The 19,645-nt window shown below is 40.6% G+C and overlaps 1 protein-coding gene across 1 annotated transcript in view; it reads right to left on the bottom strand.

The window, feature by feature from the left end:
• Positions 1 to 18,016, bottom strand: part of efna2a (ephrin-A2a) — a 51,792-nt gene extending 33,776 nt beyond the window's left edge. The window contains exons 1-3 of the mRNA XM_077621671.1: positions 17,871 to 18,016; positions 17,373 to 17,785; positions 17,057 to 17,295 (exon numbers count right to left, since the gene is read on the bottom strand). Coding sequence (XP_077477797.1) covers positions 17,057 to 17,184 — 128 coding nt within the window. The 5' untranslated portion in view covers positions 17,185 to 17,295; positions 17,373 to 17,785; positions 17,871 to 18,016. The remainder of the gene's footprint in view (positions 1 to 17,056; positions 17,296 to 17,372; positions 17,786 to 17,870) is intronic.
• Positions 18,017 to 19,645: the final 1,629 nt, after the last annotated feature.

The following is a 19,645-nucleotide window of genomic DNA, read 5'->3' as shown; positions in this document are numbered from 1 at the left end:
TGACGCAAAGTGGTAGGCACTATAGAACAAAATATGTAGTGCTCAAATAAAGTGCCAGTGCCGTCTTTTGGGGGGAGGGGGCCTGGGGGTCCTAAAGTGGTTGACAGCTGTTCTGGCAGAAGATTCCAACTCAAAGGTCTTGAGGAACACAAGCGATCTCCCGGTAGAGCGAACCACGGCTTGCCTCACCCCCATCCCCCTCTCACGCCGCCTCCCCTCCAATCATCTGTGCGCACATCGCCACCCCGAATCAACAGTCTTTCCCCTCCCGGCGAGGGGTTTGATGGAGAGCCGTCGACAGGAGAGCTCTCATGCAGACTTGACAGGATGGGGCTGCGTGGGGGTTTGCGCCGGCTAACCTTGCTGCATTGCGGATAAGCTTCAATGCTTTCCTAAAATATCAAATAGGGAGCAAATACATCCAGGGTGAGCTGCTACTCGGTTTGCCTACATTGACTCCACGCATGTCCCACAATGCATCTGAGCTCTACAATTGTCTCAAGGATGAGTGGCAGGTTTGCCATACTCGAGAGGAGTTGTGTTTGGAGCTTCGCCTAGTACGAAGCAGATTTCCCGGAGCAATATGGCTTAAATCTTTTCGTTTGAGGAAAGTGAAACATTATTGTCTTTGTTTTGGGAAATGAAGATGGCAGGGAAATGCAATAGCAACAGCTGTAAAATTAGTAGAGTTTGACTTTTCTTTCTTAGAAAGCAAACTTCAATATTTTCTTTGTAGGAAAGTGTTATTTCAATTATTTCTCCACTTTTTGTGCAATGAAGCATTCACACAAAGGCAATGTTTTAGGAAAGTGCAATATTGCAGAATTACCTGCGCAGAAAAGGTCAGGGTAACGTTAGTTGTCTTCTTTTGAGGAAAATGGCAACAAAAGCAAAGCCACTCAAAAGAGATTTTTGGAAAAATGTTCTGGACTATGAGTCGTACTTTTTCCATAATTTGGCTAGGCATGCAACTAATAGACTCAAAAATATATTCTCTTTAAGTGAAAAAGACTGAGGTAGACAGCAACAACAATAGTTTTCATCTTTTTGGGAAACAATGAGAGAAAGTAAGCCAACCAACAGCCTAAAAATATTTTCATGTTTGAAAAATGCAACAGAAATGATCCGTCTTCATTTTGAAATAATGAGCAACATAGACAAGGCACCTAATCTTTGCCTTTTGGAAAAGTCAATATCACAACATAATACATGACAGTTTGTCATCTTTTAGAGAACTAACCACTGCACGTAGGGCAACAGTAAGTGCTTGAACACATACATTCGACATCTCCAAATATTTTCTTTTTCAGAAAGTGAGACTGATAATTAGTCTACGTCAATCCACAAATTGAGCAGACATGCTGTGCCGGCACACTAAAGCAAGGCGTTGTGTTTGTTTACAAAGTGCTGCAGTTCTGCTTCCTGCCCCATCCCCAATATGTCCCTAGGACCTAGTTGGAAATTGCTCCGCCTTTGTGCTCTAAATCATAGTAATGCATTTCTACCACCAGCGTGGCTTAGAAGTAGCCCACCTGCTGATAGGGACTGTCTATTAAAAAAAACAGCAGCAAGTCCAACCAAGGTTTCCTTTTTAAAATTAAAACCAACATTCAGTCACTTGACTCATCGCTAGAATCCAGTGGCGGTCCATGCATTTTCTCGTAGCGCCTTCAACAAATCAATCCAACCCTCAAAAACTATTTTATGGCTATAAAACCTCTACAACTGCGACACATAAAAAATAATCAATAAATTAATGCACAAAAATGGGGTAAAATCCACTTCCTAGCAGCATTTAATGATTAAATACAAATACTGGAGCTTTTCAGACATTACAACCGGGCCAGGGGGGTGATTTTCCCGGGAAAAGACAGCGATGAACGTCAAAACGGCAAAAATTGCACTAAAATGGGGTAAAATCCAGCCGAAAACAGCATTTATTGATTAAATACAAATACTGGAGCTTTTTAGACATCTGAACAGGGCCCGGAGTATCATTTCCCCAGGAAAAGACAGCGATGGACGTCAATGGCGAAACGGCAAAAATTGCACTAAAATGGGGTAAAATCCAGCCAAAAACAGCATTTAGTGATTAAATACAAACACTGGAGCTTTTCAGATATCAGAACCGGGCCCACAATTGAAATATTATTTAGGAATATAGCCATATTTTACTCACCAAAAATCCTTTTTAACTGTACACAATATCCCTCCTACTTTCTTTCTTCCTTCTTTTCTATCGCCATTGAAGCTAATGCTGAAAGTCGAGCCTGTCCTGTCGTATTTCTGCCATAGTCCGTCTTGAAAATGGCTTTAAATCAACACAACAATATATTTGCTTGTGCAGCTCACTACAGATACACTTTGGTAGCTCTGGCTAATCCCTAGCCAATCATAGTTGGTGAAAGCGATGACGTATCCCTACACCTGCGACAAGGCATTGTGGTGTTGCTAACTCGAAATCTGATTGGTTAAAGCAAGAGTCTTATCGACGCTCGTTTAATGCAGCAGAGCCTGCAGAACTGATTGTGAAGGCTTTGAGGCAGATTTCTGACCCTGGCAACAAATAATGGCTGAAATGTGATTGGTTAAATACTTCAATATGAAAACACACATCTGGAAGGAGTGCAACCATGGGGAAAAGCAATGAAAGGAAGCTAACAGACAATTTGGAACTATTTAATAAGTATTGATGGACAAAATATAATATATGATTCAGATATTTCTTAGGCCAGCAGAGAAGGCCTTGAAAGCCCTGACGGCCCGCCACTGCTAGAACCACATTGAAGGATGTAAAACGGGGTGAGTGGATAAAGTGCAGCATTACATGCTGCACTCACCCCCTGACGTGGACTCACATGAACTGACTGCTCTTGATGTTCACTCATCCATTAGTAGCAAAGAGAGCCTGGCACACCCGCCTGCCTCACCAACCCCCCTTCATCCTTTTGTCCCTGCATGTTCTCTTCTCCACTCGTGCCTTTAGCCTTTCCCGCCTGCTAGCGTCCTTCTTAAGAAAAGCGCTGGCCTGCTTTTAGCACCATTTGTCATTTGTTATAGCCTTACACTGCCTTTGCATTAAACCGCTCTCTGCACATACGACTACCATTTCGCATTAGGTGGACATGTCGCCGCCGTTAAAAAAGCATCACGGCAGACCAGCGTTGGGTCTTCAGTGATGGATGAGTTGTGTTCATCTTTTCAGGTGTTCAACTCGCTCGCTGCAATTGACAGGGATAGATGTCCAATCATTTTCAACTGGGGGAAAACCCAACATTTAATCACTGTCAGTCTTCTATTTCAAGTGGATTGGATGATATTCTGTGTTTGTTTCTATCATTAGACAGAAGACCATGCCCAAAAAGACAGAAATCTGTCATTCTATGCTAATTTTGTCTCTACCTAGACAGGAATGCCATGACCCAGCTCAAATAAATCTTTCACTGTCATTCACTGCACGATGTACACAAAAAAAATCTTCTATTTTGCTTTGAGGCACACAGTCTTTGGTCATTTTGACATTTTTGCAAAACGCAGACAGTGTCACCTAGCAATTTGACATTTGGTAGAGTAGTCTCAATTTGACATGCCATAAAAAAATGATTTTTTTTTAGGTGAAAAAGATCGGGTTCGGATAGGCTCCAGCTCCCCAACGACTCTTGTAAGGATAAGCGGCTCGGAAAAATAAAGAATGACTTTTCAACTGCCAAAAAACTGTTTGTGGCAGCCCTCAATTGTCTAATAAGTTATATTCTCTCCTCCCCACGGGTTATGGTAGCCTAATTTCCACTCCCTGCTCTACGGTTATTCTCACACTTTTCCTGTGGTACACCGCCATGGCAGAACACAGACAGAAAACAACAACAAAAAAATCGTTATCTGGCCAGCCTTTAAAGTTTTGTCATTTGTGAGCGCGCACGTACGCGTTTGAGTCATTCAAGGTGATGAAATAAACTCAGCACGCGCACTCACATCTAACGTTTTTGCCCACGCCAAATGCAACGTCATCAAAGGTATAAGAGGAGTATTCCCACGCCTTCACATGAGTCATGCGCATAGAGATGCACGCGCACACACACAGAAAGACGACCTGTTCTTTCCGCTTCGCTACTCTTACCGAGGTTTGTCTCTCTGGCCTGACGATGGGCCACAGCACCCACAAACACACACACACACACACACACGGATCTGCACATAGCACACTGGCAGAGGGGTCCATGAATTATACATCCTCTCTGTCTCTCTGCATTAGGCAAGGAGAAGAGGCGATGGGCGCGAAGAAGCTCAGAGGAGGAGGAGGAGGAAGAGCATCAGATAATGCAACCCTGACACGTCACATGTTATTGCAACCGGGAGGAAAAGCGAGTGATGAGCTGCCCGTCATCTAGACATCGACTCGTTGGCAGAACCAACCAAACTTTGCTTTGGGCTGAGAGAAAACAGCAACAGTTCAAAGTCAAAGTGTGACACGGTTGGAGGAAAGGAAGTACGAAAAAGGCTTGTTTACGCTGGGAAAAGGAAGGAATTCCTGTCTGTCACTGTCATCTGAAACAACCTGCTTGTCACTTGACAGTGAAGTCTTCAAGGTGGAACACAATTTATTCCCCTGAGATGCACGTTCAACACATTTGTTATAGATTTCACGCAAACAAAAACTAAAGGAAATAGCATTTCCATTTTCGGCATCATATTCTTTTTCAGATAAGGCTGTAATATATATATATATATATATATATATATATATATATATATATATATATATATATATATATATATATATATATATATATATATATATATATATATATATATACATACATACATACATACATACATACATACATACATACATACATACATATATATATACATACATACATACATACATATATATATATATATATATATATATATATATATATATATATATATATATACCATACAAGTGAAACTTCGTAACAATTTTTGTGGTAGGTCATAGGTCAAACAGAGAAAATATATAAACTGCTCATGGGTCAACTTGCTTCCTGCCTCCATAAAAAGTCAAAGAAAAACCACAAAAAAAGGTAAAACTACCCCATGAAGGCTTAGAGATTTTATCCCTTCAAAGACGATGGGGGCGTTTATCATTTTGTGCCATCTGGGCTGACAAAAGGAGTCTTTCCCTACTTTGCTGGAGTGTTTCATCAGTTCCTTGAAATCGACTACTCGACACATAAAAGACACTTTGGGAGACAAACATCACTTCAAAATCAATGGCCGTAACGGACACACACATTGTGCCAAGTATCAATTGTAAATTCAACCCACAATAAATGTTTCACTTCAGGACATAAAATTAGGTAGGCATGTTTCTGAGTAGGCCTACAATGAAGTATTAAATATCAATGGCAAAAACAAACAGCAATTCTGGTATTTCAAATGGACCTACTGGTTCATAATTAGGCTTCATTCCAAAATTCCACTCAAGCCGTACCACTAAGGGACAAGACATTTTGTACAACATGTTTCTACTAAAATTGTGAAAGACCGATAACAAAAGACCGCACAAGCTCTGTAACTTTGGATCAAAATGACAATTTCACCGTAATTGCTGCTATTTCCAGGGCACCTACAACAGCTTTATTCTAAAATATAGCCTCCAAAACCTGCTTCACAAGACAATTATGGGTAAACCTACAAAAATGGAGCTCTGCCTATTTTTTTGGTATGAAGGTTTACTGTGTACCAAAATTTTAACATTTATTTATTCTTGGGAAAATCTAACAATGGAAGTCAGTTTCACATGAGACAACTCAATCAGGCATAGAGCCACAAAAAATATCTCAAACTCACGGCAAAAATGAACCAGAAAGTTTCTCATTTGCTTTCAAGCAGTTCTTTTAGACGCATAAACTGACCGTGATTTAATGAGACATTTCTTCAAACAGATTAAACAATGTTACGCTGAAGCAGCATTTTTTAAAGTGAAGTGTACTCTCTCTTTTTTTAAAGATCAATGAAAGATATGAATGAGAATAAAAATCAGCAGAGAGTAAAAATAAGAGGGTGAATTTGCCGAGATAAAACAAGATGGCCGTAAAGCAGTTTTGCTCCCAATAATTTATACACACAAACAAATGGCTTCTGAAGACAGCTTTACCCCATAAGTGTGGCCAAGGGGCGAGCGAGAAGGCCGTAGTCCCGTGACGGATTTCATCTGCGGTGCATGTTACCCCTGGCTATTGGAATTTGTTTATTCCAGAACTTTCCTGGTTGGTGGAAATATGTGAGAATTGTTATTTCCCCGGGCAAATAATTGGGATCACTTCTCACAAGCTTTTTATTTGGACAGTGGTCTTTATGGAGACTTTGCGGATAGCCTAGTAAAGAGGTGTCAAACTTATTTTCCATATGGTTTCCCTAACCCAAAAACAAGGGAGGTTCAGAACGCTCACATTTTAATATGGCCCTCAGGACTTGAATTTTAAACCTATGGTGCAGCAGGTTCAATGGAAAAGCTTTCTTTTTACCACAACTAGTCGATAGACAAACAAAAGACAGGTCGGCGAGTTTGTTTTGACGTTCTTGTTACATCAGAGGTGATTCTACGCTCCGGTAGTCTTACTTTTTCCTCCCTACTCACACATCATAAGCACTTTGATCACACACACAGATTATCCGCGTCCACCACGGTGACACACGCAGCCTTAATTCACCTTCACGCGACGGAAGAAGCCGGGAAATTAAAGCGTTCGTCGTCTGGAATGCCATGAACAAGCTGCGGTGGTGGGGTTGTGGGGGGGATAGTTGGATAGGATATTTTTCCCCCCTCTTTTTCTTTTTGCTTCTCAATTCCATCGTTCCCGGCGACTCGTCTGCGTTCATGGAATTAATGAGCTCTCTCTGGAGCTGCAGATCTTCAAGGCCAACAAGTGAAGACCACATCAAAACCCCAATAAAAAAGAAAAAAAAGATAAGAAGGGGCAGGGTAAAAAAAGAAAAGATGACGACGAGGATGATGAACAGGGACGTGAAGTCACATTCACGGTTGAACTGCTCCGTGGTCTCGCAGGACTTGTATTCAATGAACGCACTAATGTAAAGTGCTGGGCAGCATCCATCCACTTTGTTCGAATTCCCTCTATGAAAGCGTGTCATAGATAATAAATACCGATAGGACATCATGAAAATGAAATAAATACCACAAGTTTCCTGCGATTGGCCAATGGTTTAAGCACAAATAAAGTAAATACAGTTCTTAACTTTCTTACATATATCAACTAGGCGCATTGTAAAAAAAAATCTTGTGAACAAACAAGTGACTCAGATAGACTAACATTTGTCTTGATTAGATAACTTCAATGCGGAAAAACTAGGATAGTCGTATTGAGCCTCTTAACAGCCAACACAATTCATTCCAGATCTCAATGCGCAGAACAGACCAGTTGCTTGTTTGCATTTGACCCATTTTACACTGACAAAAAGGATCCGTAATGCTTTTGTCAGCAAAGCCAAAAAAACACGTGAGCACCCACACAAGCAAGCCAGAAACGCTCCTCTACCGATTTGGCGAAGGGAGGAAGGAGTGCGGCCTTGTTTGAAGTCGATCAAACGGCGAGTATGCAGGCCGTCTCAAACCGAAATCACCCCCACAGCCCACCCTGCCCGATTCTGCCGCCATCTCAACACGACGGGCTCACTGGCGAGTCTCGACTGTGTTTCACTGGTATGTTTGGAACGAGGAATCGTTGCTGGAATTGTCTTAATTGACAACAGAACCTTGTTCAGGCCACCAACCGTGTCACTATACGGAAAAAAAATATTTGGGCTGGCGATGGGCGAAGTTTGAAAGAGTTTGCTGGCCAAATAAAACTATCAACTGACTGCATAATAAAAAATAAAATAAAAAAGCAAATGTTTGTTTTCTGAAACTGAGATTCTAGACAGCTGGTCCACCCACAGTTGTTGCTAAAACCACCTGTATAGCAGCGACGTGTTTCAAACAGAAAAATGAAAAAAGCCAGAATTCAACAAAAGCCTCCCATGGGCATCTCGCTAATCAACGATGAGCGACAGTCGGCTCAACTTGTAAATGTACAAAAAGCACATTCGCTGTTTTATTTTTAACTGATGATGAACAAGGACATAGACGCACTACTTCACTGAAAAGGTTGCATAATAAAATCAGCACTCTACTTCATGATTGAATACAAAAAAGAATGAAAGTTTTTGCTTCACTTCAATGGATATTTTTCCGCCTCTTCTGCTGTGAGAACAGTAACTACCTGTTGCCAGCACAATACAGATGTTCAAATAGATCTAAGCATTTTAAAGATCTGAGTGAAATTTTTTAAGTCAATTTCATTGATCAGCCTTGAGCGTACTTCCTCGATCAAACATGCTGTAAACATGCGTGGCAATTAGTCGAGTCGAGATATTCCTCTTTCACCTCCACTTGAAGAACATTAAAAAAAAACTGGCCAATGTGCAGTCCAGCACGCCTCTAAAAACGTGCAATTAGGCCCTAAAATCACCTATCATTAAAAGGAAATGTGGTGGTCGATAACAGCCTTGATATTTTATGTTGTGTTTTATTGTGCACTCTAGTTTTTGAATTGTTCAGTAGAGATCATATAAAACTACAAGTTTCAATAAAATATAATAAGCTAGTTTATAAAAAACGCTATCATGAACAAGATTGGAAGACATTAAAAACGTTACTTTTTAAAGCTACAATCAATATCAGTTCTTTCTCCACAAAGGATAAGGAATATACCGTTTGCATGAGGCTAAAAACACCTAAATTCAAATTTGTCCAATTCTATATTTTTCACAAATGAACACTACTGCTCAAGCCTCAAGTTATTAAATCTGCCAGAGATTTTGCCTCCCTTGTTAGCCATGTTAGTCATGATGATCATTGATTTCAGTGCCACTGACAACGAATAAGTGAAGAAAATTCCAAAAAGATAAAGGTGCAGTAAAGGTATTGAAATTAGACAGTGTGGTGTGGACCATCTTCAAGATAATAGCAAGGTGACGAATCAAAAGATCAGGGCAATCTCATTAGCAAAGAAGCTCATTTTCTATTTCCATTGGAAGCTGCCAAAAAACTAATAATGTTCTCACATCTTCACTCTTAGCCTTCTCCGCAGGGAGGTAGTGAGGCAGGAAAATTCTTAATGGAGTGCCCCCCCCCCCTCGAACCCTGTCCTCCTGGCCTTTTCAATCATGTGGAAATGTGTAATCCGATTGTCTTTAATGTCATTTTACTGTAGCTATAAAAGCTGTCATCTATCACAATGGACATATCGTCAAAGTACAATGAGATGTACACTGTAAAACGCTATACAGGAAAAATATCTCCCACTGAGATAATCAGTTGCACTATCCACTAAAATACAGCAATACTGATGAAAAAACTTCCACTTCATAACAAAGATCCCACTTTTGGGGAGATAGCTGAATTAATTTGAGAACTATTGACAAAAATTCCCATCCCAGTGGTTCCATATAAAACCTAATGTTTGACTATGAATAACGTCATCGCATCCCACGCCAACTTGTTGCCGATGTGATCGGCAAGCATCAGAAGCGTCACACTGTTTCACTCATCACCATTTTAATTAGCGCCATTAAGCCATGCTCTGTTTTCATTATGCGTATCAGCATCATCTCCGTAAACATCGGCGGGATCATTACAGCTCGGTCCAACATTTCAGTTGCGAGAAAGGATTAGAATGCGTGAGAGCGAGCAAGGAGAGAAAGAACAACGAGTCAGTACGGAAAGTTAACCTCGATATTCATCAAAGGGAATGTGCGAGGCGTCAGGGGAGGAAGGACACACGGGAATACTGGGGAAGTTCTGAGAGAGCTTGGCCTTACACGAGTCTTAAACACCACCACGATGTCCCGTACCTCAGGAACATGTTATCTATTATTCAATTCACTCCTATTTATATAATGCATCAAATCACAACAGCAAGTCAAAGATGAGTTTAAGTTTGACCTAAGAGAATTGCACATGGGCAAATACAAAGTTTGGGTTTTTGTGTGGTGTCACAACATAGGCAAAGGGAATCTTATGTTTTTGATCAAATTAGTACGCCCTGCATCCCTACTATAATTTCCATATCCTTAATCACCAATTATCATTAGAGTGGAGCGGCTTTTCAAAATGCAAAAACAGGTTCGCAAGCTTTGCGCTGAAATGAAAATCCAGACATGGTTCATTTTACACCTGTTCAGACATGACTTTCTAGAAAATGTAAGTGAATTGGCAGCATGAAATGATGATATCTTTCATTTCAATTTCATAACCAATTCATCATTACACCGCTAGCCCAACTCTTAAATTGCTTTGCAATTAGCACGGTTCGGGAATTATGACTTCCTGATTAAAAGACGAAAAAATAATCAACAAATTAATTCATTCGCTTTGACGATTGCACCATTGTGTACAACAAACGTGCATTTGAAAACAAACCCAACTTTATGGGCTGCACATTGTGCTGTCAAATATGATATACACACGTAATAACTTCACTAACAATAAGATAATTGCTGTCATGACGGATAGCGCTTAAAAAGCCTCCTCGCGGTGTTTCGATTAAGCCTGGGATTTAAACCAGAGGTGAGGATTAATTTGAAGGCCGGAGGGGAGAAAATACATAATTACACAAGCAGCCAACCGGTAGGTTGCCTACTGTACATATGGACACCTCGGAGAGTGATAAGACTCAACATATGTTGATCCCGCCTCATTATCCCCATTAGCATAAAATAAAATGAGCTTCATCGTGGCCCCGTTCCGGATCAGACTGAGGTAGCGGGGCGTCGCTATGACTGGCGTCGAGTCAGACACTTCCCGCCTGCCTCATCTGATAGATTACAAGGCAAATGGTTCATGCGCTCGCTTTCTTTTGTTTAATTCCCAACTGTTTGGGGGTGAAAACCCCCCCGCCAGGATTCCGCTGGAGGCAGAAAAGAAGCGAATGACACATGTGCCGCCTTTGCTGGGCGCCCGCCGATGCGAGCCAGGAGTCAGGGAAATGACATTTCAGGGCTAGTTCACTTGCCAAATTGTGTGAACAATTGTTGATTAAGCGAATGGAAATTAGAGGAGGGACCCACGATATGCTATCAACCTTATGCCATTTTTAACATTTTGGAAGGCGCTCATTTAACTCATTGTCTGCCAATGACAGCTCTTGACGCCTATTTCCTTTAGAATGAGAGAGACTTAGCAGTAAATAATTGCTGCTAAACCTCCCAGGCAAAATGGATAGGACATCTAGCATTGTGAATGGCGCTGAAACACGAGCGTTCACAAGCCGGTTCTCGCAGTTTGAATGAATTCATACGTCTATTGTTGTAATTAGATGAGTTAAATCATGGGTGTCTAAAATGTCCTCAAAGGACGCCATGGGTGCAGCTTTTCATTCCAATTGATAAAGAGAACACATTTTCACCAATTTGGTGTCGAAAAAGTGTAATCAGTTGGTTGCAGTCGGGTGCTACCAGTTTCGGAAAAAAAAACATTAGGGAATCTGTCCGTGCTGGATCGGTTTGGAGAAAAACCTGCACCTACTGCAGCCTTTTGTGCAATAGTTTGAACAAGCCTGAGTTATATAGTGTGAAATTGTATATTTTTTTAAATGCATGTGTAGATTAAAAAAATAACTTAGGGGCCAAAACTGGAGGCTATTCATTTTAAATTTCATTAATTTACTACATTTTGAAATTGTACACATTATTTTTATCCCTAAATATAATATATACATTTAGATTCAAACCATAAAAAAATGCAATAATCATTACAGAGGGTGATGGAGCCTAACCCAGAAGACCTCAGAGAAAAAGGCAGACTACAACCCTAAACTGGAAGCCAATTAGACTGAATCTGAATTGAATTGCTCTACCAAAACTATCCAACTTGTGACTTAAAATTACTGAACATTTGGACTGCAAAATACTAATTCAAGAGTTCAGTTGCCTCAAATTATCCAACGTTGCACCAATCTGTTAAACACGACTTAGGTAATTATTCTATTTTAACCTCCAAAGACCCAAACTCTTGCAAGGCATGCATTTTCATTTTCTCTTTCATATATAGGCTAATAGGGACATGATAAGTGTAAAAACTAAGAATTATCTTTTTAAATGAAGAAGTTTTTGAGAAAAATGGTGTACACATCATAAGTGGACGCCAGGCCCGTGTAGTCCAAAATTTAACATTGTAGTCTTTGAAAACCAAAAATGTGATGTCCACACGTGGACATAGGAGGTTAAAGCTTAATTTCTGTTAACTGTTTTAATTGGGATATATATATTTTTGTAACTAAGTGCAGTACAATATAAAATTAGTAATATTTTTCATGGCATTATGCAAGCCTGACACTAAGGAAATAACAGTCCTTGCGGATTCACTGAAGATTAGCGCGGCACTCAACATAAAACAGGACCAAACACCGTAAAGACATTAGCCAATGATCATTCATGCAAAAACACTATTTTTTCTGCGTGACCAATTCCACCAAGCTTGCGGCTAACTGCTATCAAACTTTGACTCCCTCAATTGCTGATTCCAGACCAAGAAGTGGCAGAAGGCATGTCGTTCACCATTCTTTCCAGCCTAATACCTGGCCTTGGACGCACCCCCGCTGGGACCGTCCGACCGTGCGCTTTTTAAGCACTTTCTCTGCGGCGTAATCTTCCCTTGGTTTCCACCAATTTCCGCTTCATTTGGCTTCCACTGCACACCCCTCCAACTTGTGCCTTTCATATGATCGCTGCTAATCCTGTGAGTCTATCTCGCATTTGTCTTGTGGTCTCTAGAGAGGCTGAGGCAGACAGTTGCTTGTGTGTTATTATCTTGCAGCGGTCCCATTAGACCTCAAACCGGGGTCCTCACAATCCCAGGGGAGTCGGCAGAACGACTTGCAATCAAGTATTATGTTGTATCATTTAACTCGTTCACTACCACTGGTGGAGATAGACATCCAAGTCCATCTGCACTGATTGGTGCCAGACACTCGCAGTTCAAATGGATTTGGACATCATTTGCTGCCAGTAGCACTAAAACATTACTGGACTGGATTTTTATCGTTGTTGCCAGGCAGCAGTTCTGATTTTTAACCATGACGTTAAAAGAAATTACGTTGACTACAATAGGCTACTTATTTCATCACTTATGTATTTTCCATCCGCTTATCCTCACCAGGGTCACAGGAGTGCCCTAGCCTATCCCAGCTAACAATAGGCAGTAGGCGGGGCAACAGTGAGACAAACAAACATACCATCATACTAACAGACAACTTAGAGTGTTCAATCAATCCAACATGCATGTTTTTGAGATGTGGGAGGAAACCAAAGTACCCAAAGAAAACCCAAACACCTAACGAGAAGGCCTGGAAACAGGATTGAACCCTTGATCTCAGAACTGTGAGGCGAATGTGCTAATCCTTCTTCCACCTTCCAAATGTTAAAAATGATATTAAATCATTATTAAATGAAAACCTTTTTAAATTCCTATGGCCTTTAGAACTGACCTACATTCGCTACCAAAAGCTCCCATTTCAAATGGATTTGACGTCTGTCTCTGCACTAGAGTACTAACAACGAGTATCTTCAGTCGCGTCCTAAAAAGAAAAAAAACGGTGATGGAATGCCAACGGCAAGGGCACCGTCTGAAATATTCATGCATCCTTCTCCACGCTTTGTTTTCTCAATTTAAATAATCGTGTCAACTCATTAGTTGGCACTGCGGCATCTTTCACCCACCACCATTAATAATCACGTTTTTTAAGGGGGAGAAGTGTTGGAGGGTTAGGGGTCCACGTGTTTAGATAAACATTTCACATCGCATTACAGATAGCTGCCCACATACTAAATAGACTATTTCAGCCTTGTGGGCACATTTGATGATGATGGCATTTCTTAGCCTGTGCACTCCTCTCTCTAGGGAAGTACAAGAATCCGATGAGGGTGATGACGGGTGTTTCCCTGCAGACTTAAAAAGTTGAGTGACCTTGGTAAAAGTTGATTTGATTGAGAATTGGTAACCCTGTGTTTACAATTGAGTGCCAGTCTGAGGGAGCTGACGGTAAACCCAAATCCCATATTTACATTATTATTACATTAATTAAGACATCTAAGAGATATTTTCATAAATAATACTCATATTTAGCGCCTTCTTCGACATGTTATGACTAATTCAGTTTGTTCAGGATATCTCGGAAATTGGCTACCAAATATTCCTTAATGTCACCATTCAAACATCATATTTAAGAAAAAAAATCTAAACATTTCTAAATGTATTACATTGCCTGCCATTGACAACTACAGACTTGGAACAAGGAAAAGAAAAAGGAAAAACACATACTCATTTGATATATTACTGATTGTTCAGAATGTTCAGATATCTTTAAAAAATAGTAGAAGTTCCTTGAATCGAATCATGAGACTTTGTAATGTCGACAAATACCAAAATGTCTGATTCCCAGCCAGAAATGCTAGTAAATGAATGAAAGCCATCAGCTTTAATAAACAACTGCTACTCTGCCATTGAGTTAATAAACTGCCCAGGATGTGATAGATGGGTGACAAGCTACCATTGTAAGTGTGCACGCGCATCTACACCACGGTTCCTCAAAGATAGTCCAGATGAAGCACAAGCGGTGGAACAAAGCCGGACTAGAGGGGGGGGGGGGATGCCTTTTTGAAGGCGAAAGCGTGGGATTAGTTGAGATGCTCCTTCTGGACCAATGAGCCAGCACACGCATGAGTGTGTGTGTGGAAATGAAGCCATTTCTGTGCACACATGAGCTCCTCAGGCAGAACAAAGCCCCATAACTTGTAAGCTTCTTCTGTCTCTCTCTCTTTTTTTTTTTAAAGAAATGTACCATTGTGCACATATTTAGTACTCGAGTAGTGCAACTGTGTATGCGTATGTACCAGTGAGAAAATGGAAGCTGAATGGAAAAGTGTAACTCTGCTTGTGCAGAGTTGTGTTTGTGTGGATGTGTGACCTACATCTAGCAGCCTCGTGTGTATGTGTTTCACTCCTACATCTTTTAATATGGCTCTGTTGGGGTGTTGTGCTACATTGTAATCACCATGATGATGTCGTATATGGCAAAACCCCTCACCCCTCCTACCCCGTCCTTTATATGACATCACAACAGTGAAATACTTGGATGGAATGATGTGAATGGCCAAAAGGATCCCAAGTGCTTTGAATTGGATTAGCTGGAGCATTTTGCTATTATCTGTGCAGACCTTGAAATGAAATGGAGACCCCCACTTTCCGCTTCTATTATACTCACTATAATGGACTGGCCCAATTGGGAGAATCCATGTGCAAATAGAAATATTTGTTTACTTCTCTATGTTGGTTGTCTAACCCAAGGTGCGGCGATATGGCTTTAAATTTAAATCAGGCCTTTTTCACTAAGGTCAGATTTCTGACTTGAATAGATATTTTTTCCACCTCTGCTTGAAAAATCCACATTATTCTTTTGGGATTCACCTCGTTCTTCTCCCAACCCCGAACAAGCGTTGCAACATGAAAATGGGAGTAACATGTTGAAACGAGATGGAGTGTGTGTGTGTCTATATAGCTATGCTAGAATGTATAAATAGCCCTATATGCCTAATGCTTGGGGATAAATATCCTCATTAAACACAAAACAGGTCCAAACAAGGGGAAGCAAGTTCACCAGCGTCACAGCCCCGATTCATCGCAATGCATTTTTGATATGCCCTCCACCCGCACCTCTCCTACCTTAACGCACATACAAATCCTCACTTTCTGCCTTGACTTCCCCCATTTCTGACGCCATTCCCTGACGGAATCAGATCGCCGCCGGCAACCGTGCATATATCTTAAACATTGCCGCTAATGTTTACGTTATGTGCGAGCGTGTTAGGGAGAAAAAAAGAGTGAAAGTGGAAAAAGAGAGGGAAAAAAGGGGGAGAGAGAGCAAAAAAGGAAGAAAATTTTCCCCCTCGCCTGTTAAATATTTGAAATGGCTTCAGTGGAGAAGTGATGTAGTCACAGATGCAACAGCAAGCTCACTCTGCGTTTGTGGGTCACTTTCGGTCAGGCTTGTTTTTATATCTAAAAATGTCCATCACTTTGCATTAACTACGCAATGCCGACCCACCCTAGTCCAAGATCAAATGGATTGCACATCTATCGCAATCCTTTGTAGCCAAGAGTTAAAATTTGAGGTTGTCTAGTATTAGACTCTGACAAAAATATGAATCAAAAAAGGAAGCTTTTACAAGCAGGGGAAAGCAAGCAAACAACAACAAGAAAAGCAGAATAAACAAGCTAAAACAGTTAAACACTTCGGATGTTTTTCAAACCAACTGTTTAAAAAAAGCATTAGATGTGGAAACCAGTAATTGGTCAATAAATGTTATGTTCATTCTGATCATAACATCAACTAAGTGATAAATAATAAATTATAAAATTACATGGCAACCTGGTTTATAGTTTAGGTATTCTTGACTTAAATATATATTTTTTGGCTAATTTAAAAAAGAAATTTCCTTAAAAATCCACTGTACTTTTGATTTTAAATGAATTTCATTAATAGCAAAAAATGTAAATATTCTCTGATTTCAGTCATCTTTACAGAACACATGTCTTTGTAAACATCCGCATTTGCATCGAGAAACTGATGGTGTTAAGGTGTAATAATCAGCACCATTAATTAATTACACAAATAATCAGCGATTAATTAACTCTGGAAATCATCGTTGATGGTAACCTTACATAATACTAAGAATGTTTGAATGTCAATTTTTTTCCATCCTAATTTAATTTTTACACTATGTGACAGACCCCCCAAAAATACTGCACCACAGGAAACACAATGGCCCCGATTCTGCTGGTTGGACACCAATGAATAGAATAACCAATTGTTGTGCTTCATATTAAGCAGAATATTAATCAATCATTAGGGGGAAATGTATCATTTGTTCTTTTGTAATATTCATAATAGTACACTTAGGGTCTAAAATTTACTGCCATGAGTGTTAATTAAACACGCGCATGCGCTCTTACTTGGGATTGGAGCTGTTCCAGTAGACGGAGTGCCTGTCAAAGATGATTTTCTCCTCGCCCCAAACGCACATCCAGGAGAGCGCGGTGAGGATCAGCACCTCCATCGCTCCGCACTTGATTGCCATCATAGAGGTTGGATTTCTCTTCTTGAGGGTCTGGGCCTTTCCTTTTCTCTCCCTTTCCCCCCACTGTCGTCTTGGCTGCTCCTTGGTTCCTCAGCAACGACTCCTCAAGTCATCCTGGAAAGTTGAGACGGTCTCGCTGAAAAAAAAGCGCAACTGGACGGAGAAGTGCGCGGTGTTGATGGGATACTCACACGGGGGTCTTTTGCCGGTCCTGTCGAGGGGGGATTCTTCTACGTCTCCTCCCAAACTTTTCTCCCAGCATCACGCGCAAAAACAGACGAGGGGTGATGTTTATTTTTTTTTAGTTTTGTTTTTTTTTAAATCAAGCTCCACACCGACAAAGGTGGTGCGTTCAGGTGCACGCTGAAAAAAGCATGCTGCGATACATCCAGCGAACGTGCGTCCGAACTCCAAGCATCCTGCCCGCGCACGTACAATCCACGACGTCCAAATGCGCCCCTCGCAGCACGCAGTCTTCCACCTCTCCCTCTCCGAGGCTGTGTGAGATTCTCTCCCTCCACCCCCACATCGCCGTGCCCCTATTTGTCTGCGAATGAGGCGGGTGGGGGGCTGCGTCACGCCCCCTCACGGCTGTCTGGCTACACTACACGAGGGAAAAATGCACAAGATATTGAGGTTATCGCAATCTAAACAGGCCCCTGACCTTTTGTAAGGCTGCGCTCATTTACCTTTGGGTGCCATTGACGGCACCACATGCCCGGTAGCCTGCCAACCTTTCTTAGCCCAAAAGGTTTGGACGTCTAGTTCTGTCAATTGTTAGTGAAGGATGATCATTCATAACCACTCCTCCCAGTTTAAATGACTTGGATGTCCATCAGTGTCATTGGAAGACAATAAGACCTATGAGAGGAAAAAGAAACATCAAGCATTACTTTAATTTTTAATAGCATTTTTTTGGAATGTATTCATAATAATAAGTAACATATCATAATTATTATTTTTTAGAAAAAATCTTTTGCATTGATGCCAACTCATCATACATAATTCTTGGCTGCTGAATCCTAATCTGACCCTAAATTCTAGTTGTTGTTTTTCAAAACATCAAAATATAGCCCGTTAGTTTTTCGTTTGCAATGCAAAATGATTACAAAGAGATATTTTTAAGCAATTAGATACATAGCTGGCACTTCAAACTGCCGAAAACTAAGAATAGGTAGCAAAATAACACCTCTTATCCCATGTTTAAGAGCATTGCATTCACCGGAGATAATGGGATAATGTAATATGCTATATTGCACTGCTGCTTGTATTTATGCTTCAGTATATCATTATTTGTGAATTATTTAAGACTAACGTTGACAACGATTCAGAAAAATGTACATGACAATGCAAAGGACGAAAGAGTTTAACTGATATTGGGTGAAATTTTATGAAGACTCTTGGTATATAAAATACCACATATGTAAGTAAGCATGTAAACAAAATTATCATATGAAAATTAAAGCATAAAAGGAAGAAATAATGAAAACAAAAATGCAAAAAAAACATATGTCCAGATAGACATCTTTTTCAAACAACAAACAATAATTATTTGAGTCTTTAAAAAAAAAAAAAAATATATATATATATATATATATATATATATATATATATATATATATATATATATATATATATATATATATATATATTCTGCAGCCTTATACCATATACCTAACACTGGGCTCAACAGAAAGGAAAAAAAAATGTCCTCAATATTATCTAGAGAGCAAAATGTAGCCGTCTTACGTTCCGGCGCCACTCCCCATTGCTGAAGGCGTTTTTAAGACGCACTTAAAGCTCCCCGTAAAGTTCAGCCCATTTGAAAGCAACGGCAAAGATGGATGGCAAGGGAGAGCGGTGGCGCCTGACGCATGGATGGAGCGCGCCCTGCGTGGTCCAACTAGGGGCCCAAAAAGGGCGGCGCATGCAACCGGGTGTAAAGACACGGGGCACCATAAAAGCACCAGACACTGAAAAAGCCAAAAAAAGGGGGGCATTGGGGGCTCACCAAAACACCTCGTCGCCAGTGAGGTGATATACGGCCCTGCTAAAAGCTTTCTGTCACTTTTATGGGTCATTCCACAATCGGAGGACAATTTAGGCAGCAACATATTTAAAAACTGGACAATTGATTCATTTGCTTAATATTTTGATAATGCATGCCATTTCTGAAATGGCACATTTTAGGTATACTACCGAGGAAGTTGCCCACAGAAAAGATTAGAAGCAAAATAGTGTTGGTATTTTGCCTACTTTGTGCCCTACTTCTTCAAAAGTAGCCTAGGATTTTTGGATAAAAGACGCACACACCGCAAAAGCATAACCCAAATACAGACGCATGTCGTCCGCCCGCAGGAATGAATTATTCAACATGTCTGAGAGGCCTGCATATGTAAACAGGTGGACAGTCTCCTGGTTGGCTGCTCGGCTTTTTTGTTGTTAAGAAAGGGGTGGACAACCT

The sequence above is a fragment of the Stigmatopora argus genome, chromosome 15 (assembly GCF_051989625.1).
Source record: "Stigmatopora argus isolate UIUO_Sarg chromosome 15, RoL_Sarg_1.0, whole genome shotgun sequence".
NCBI classification, from domain to species: Eukaryota; Metazoa; Chordata; class Actinopteri; order Syngnathiformes; family Syngnathidae; genus Stigmatopora; species Stigmatopora argus.
Note: the sequence above shows the minus strand (reverse complement) of the source record. Positions and strands in the feature narration are given on the sequence as shown.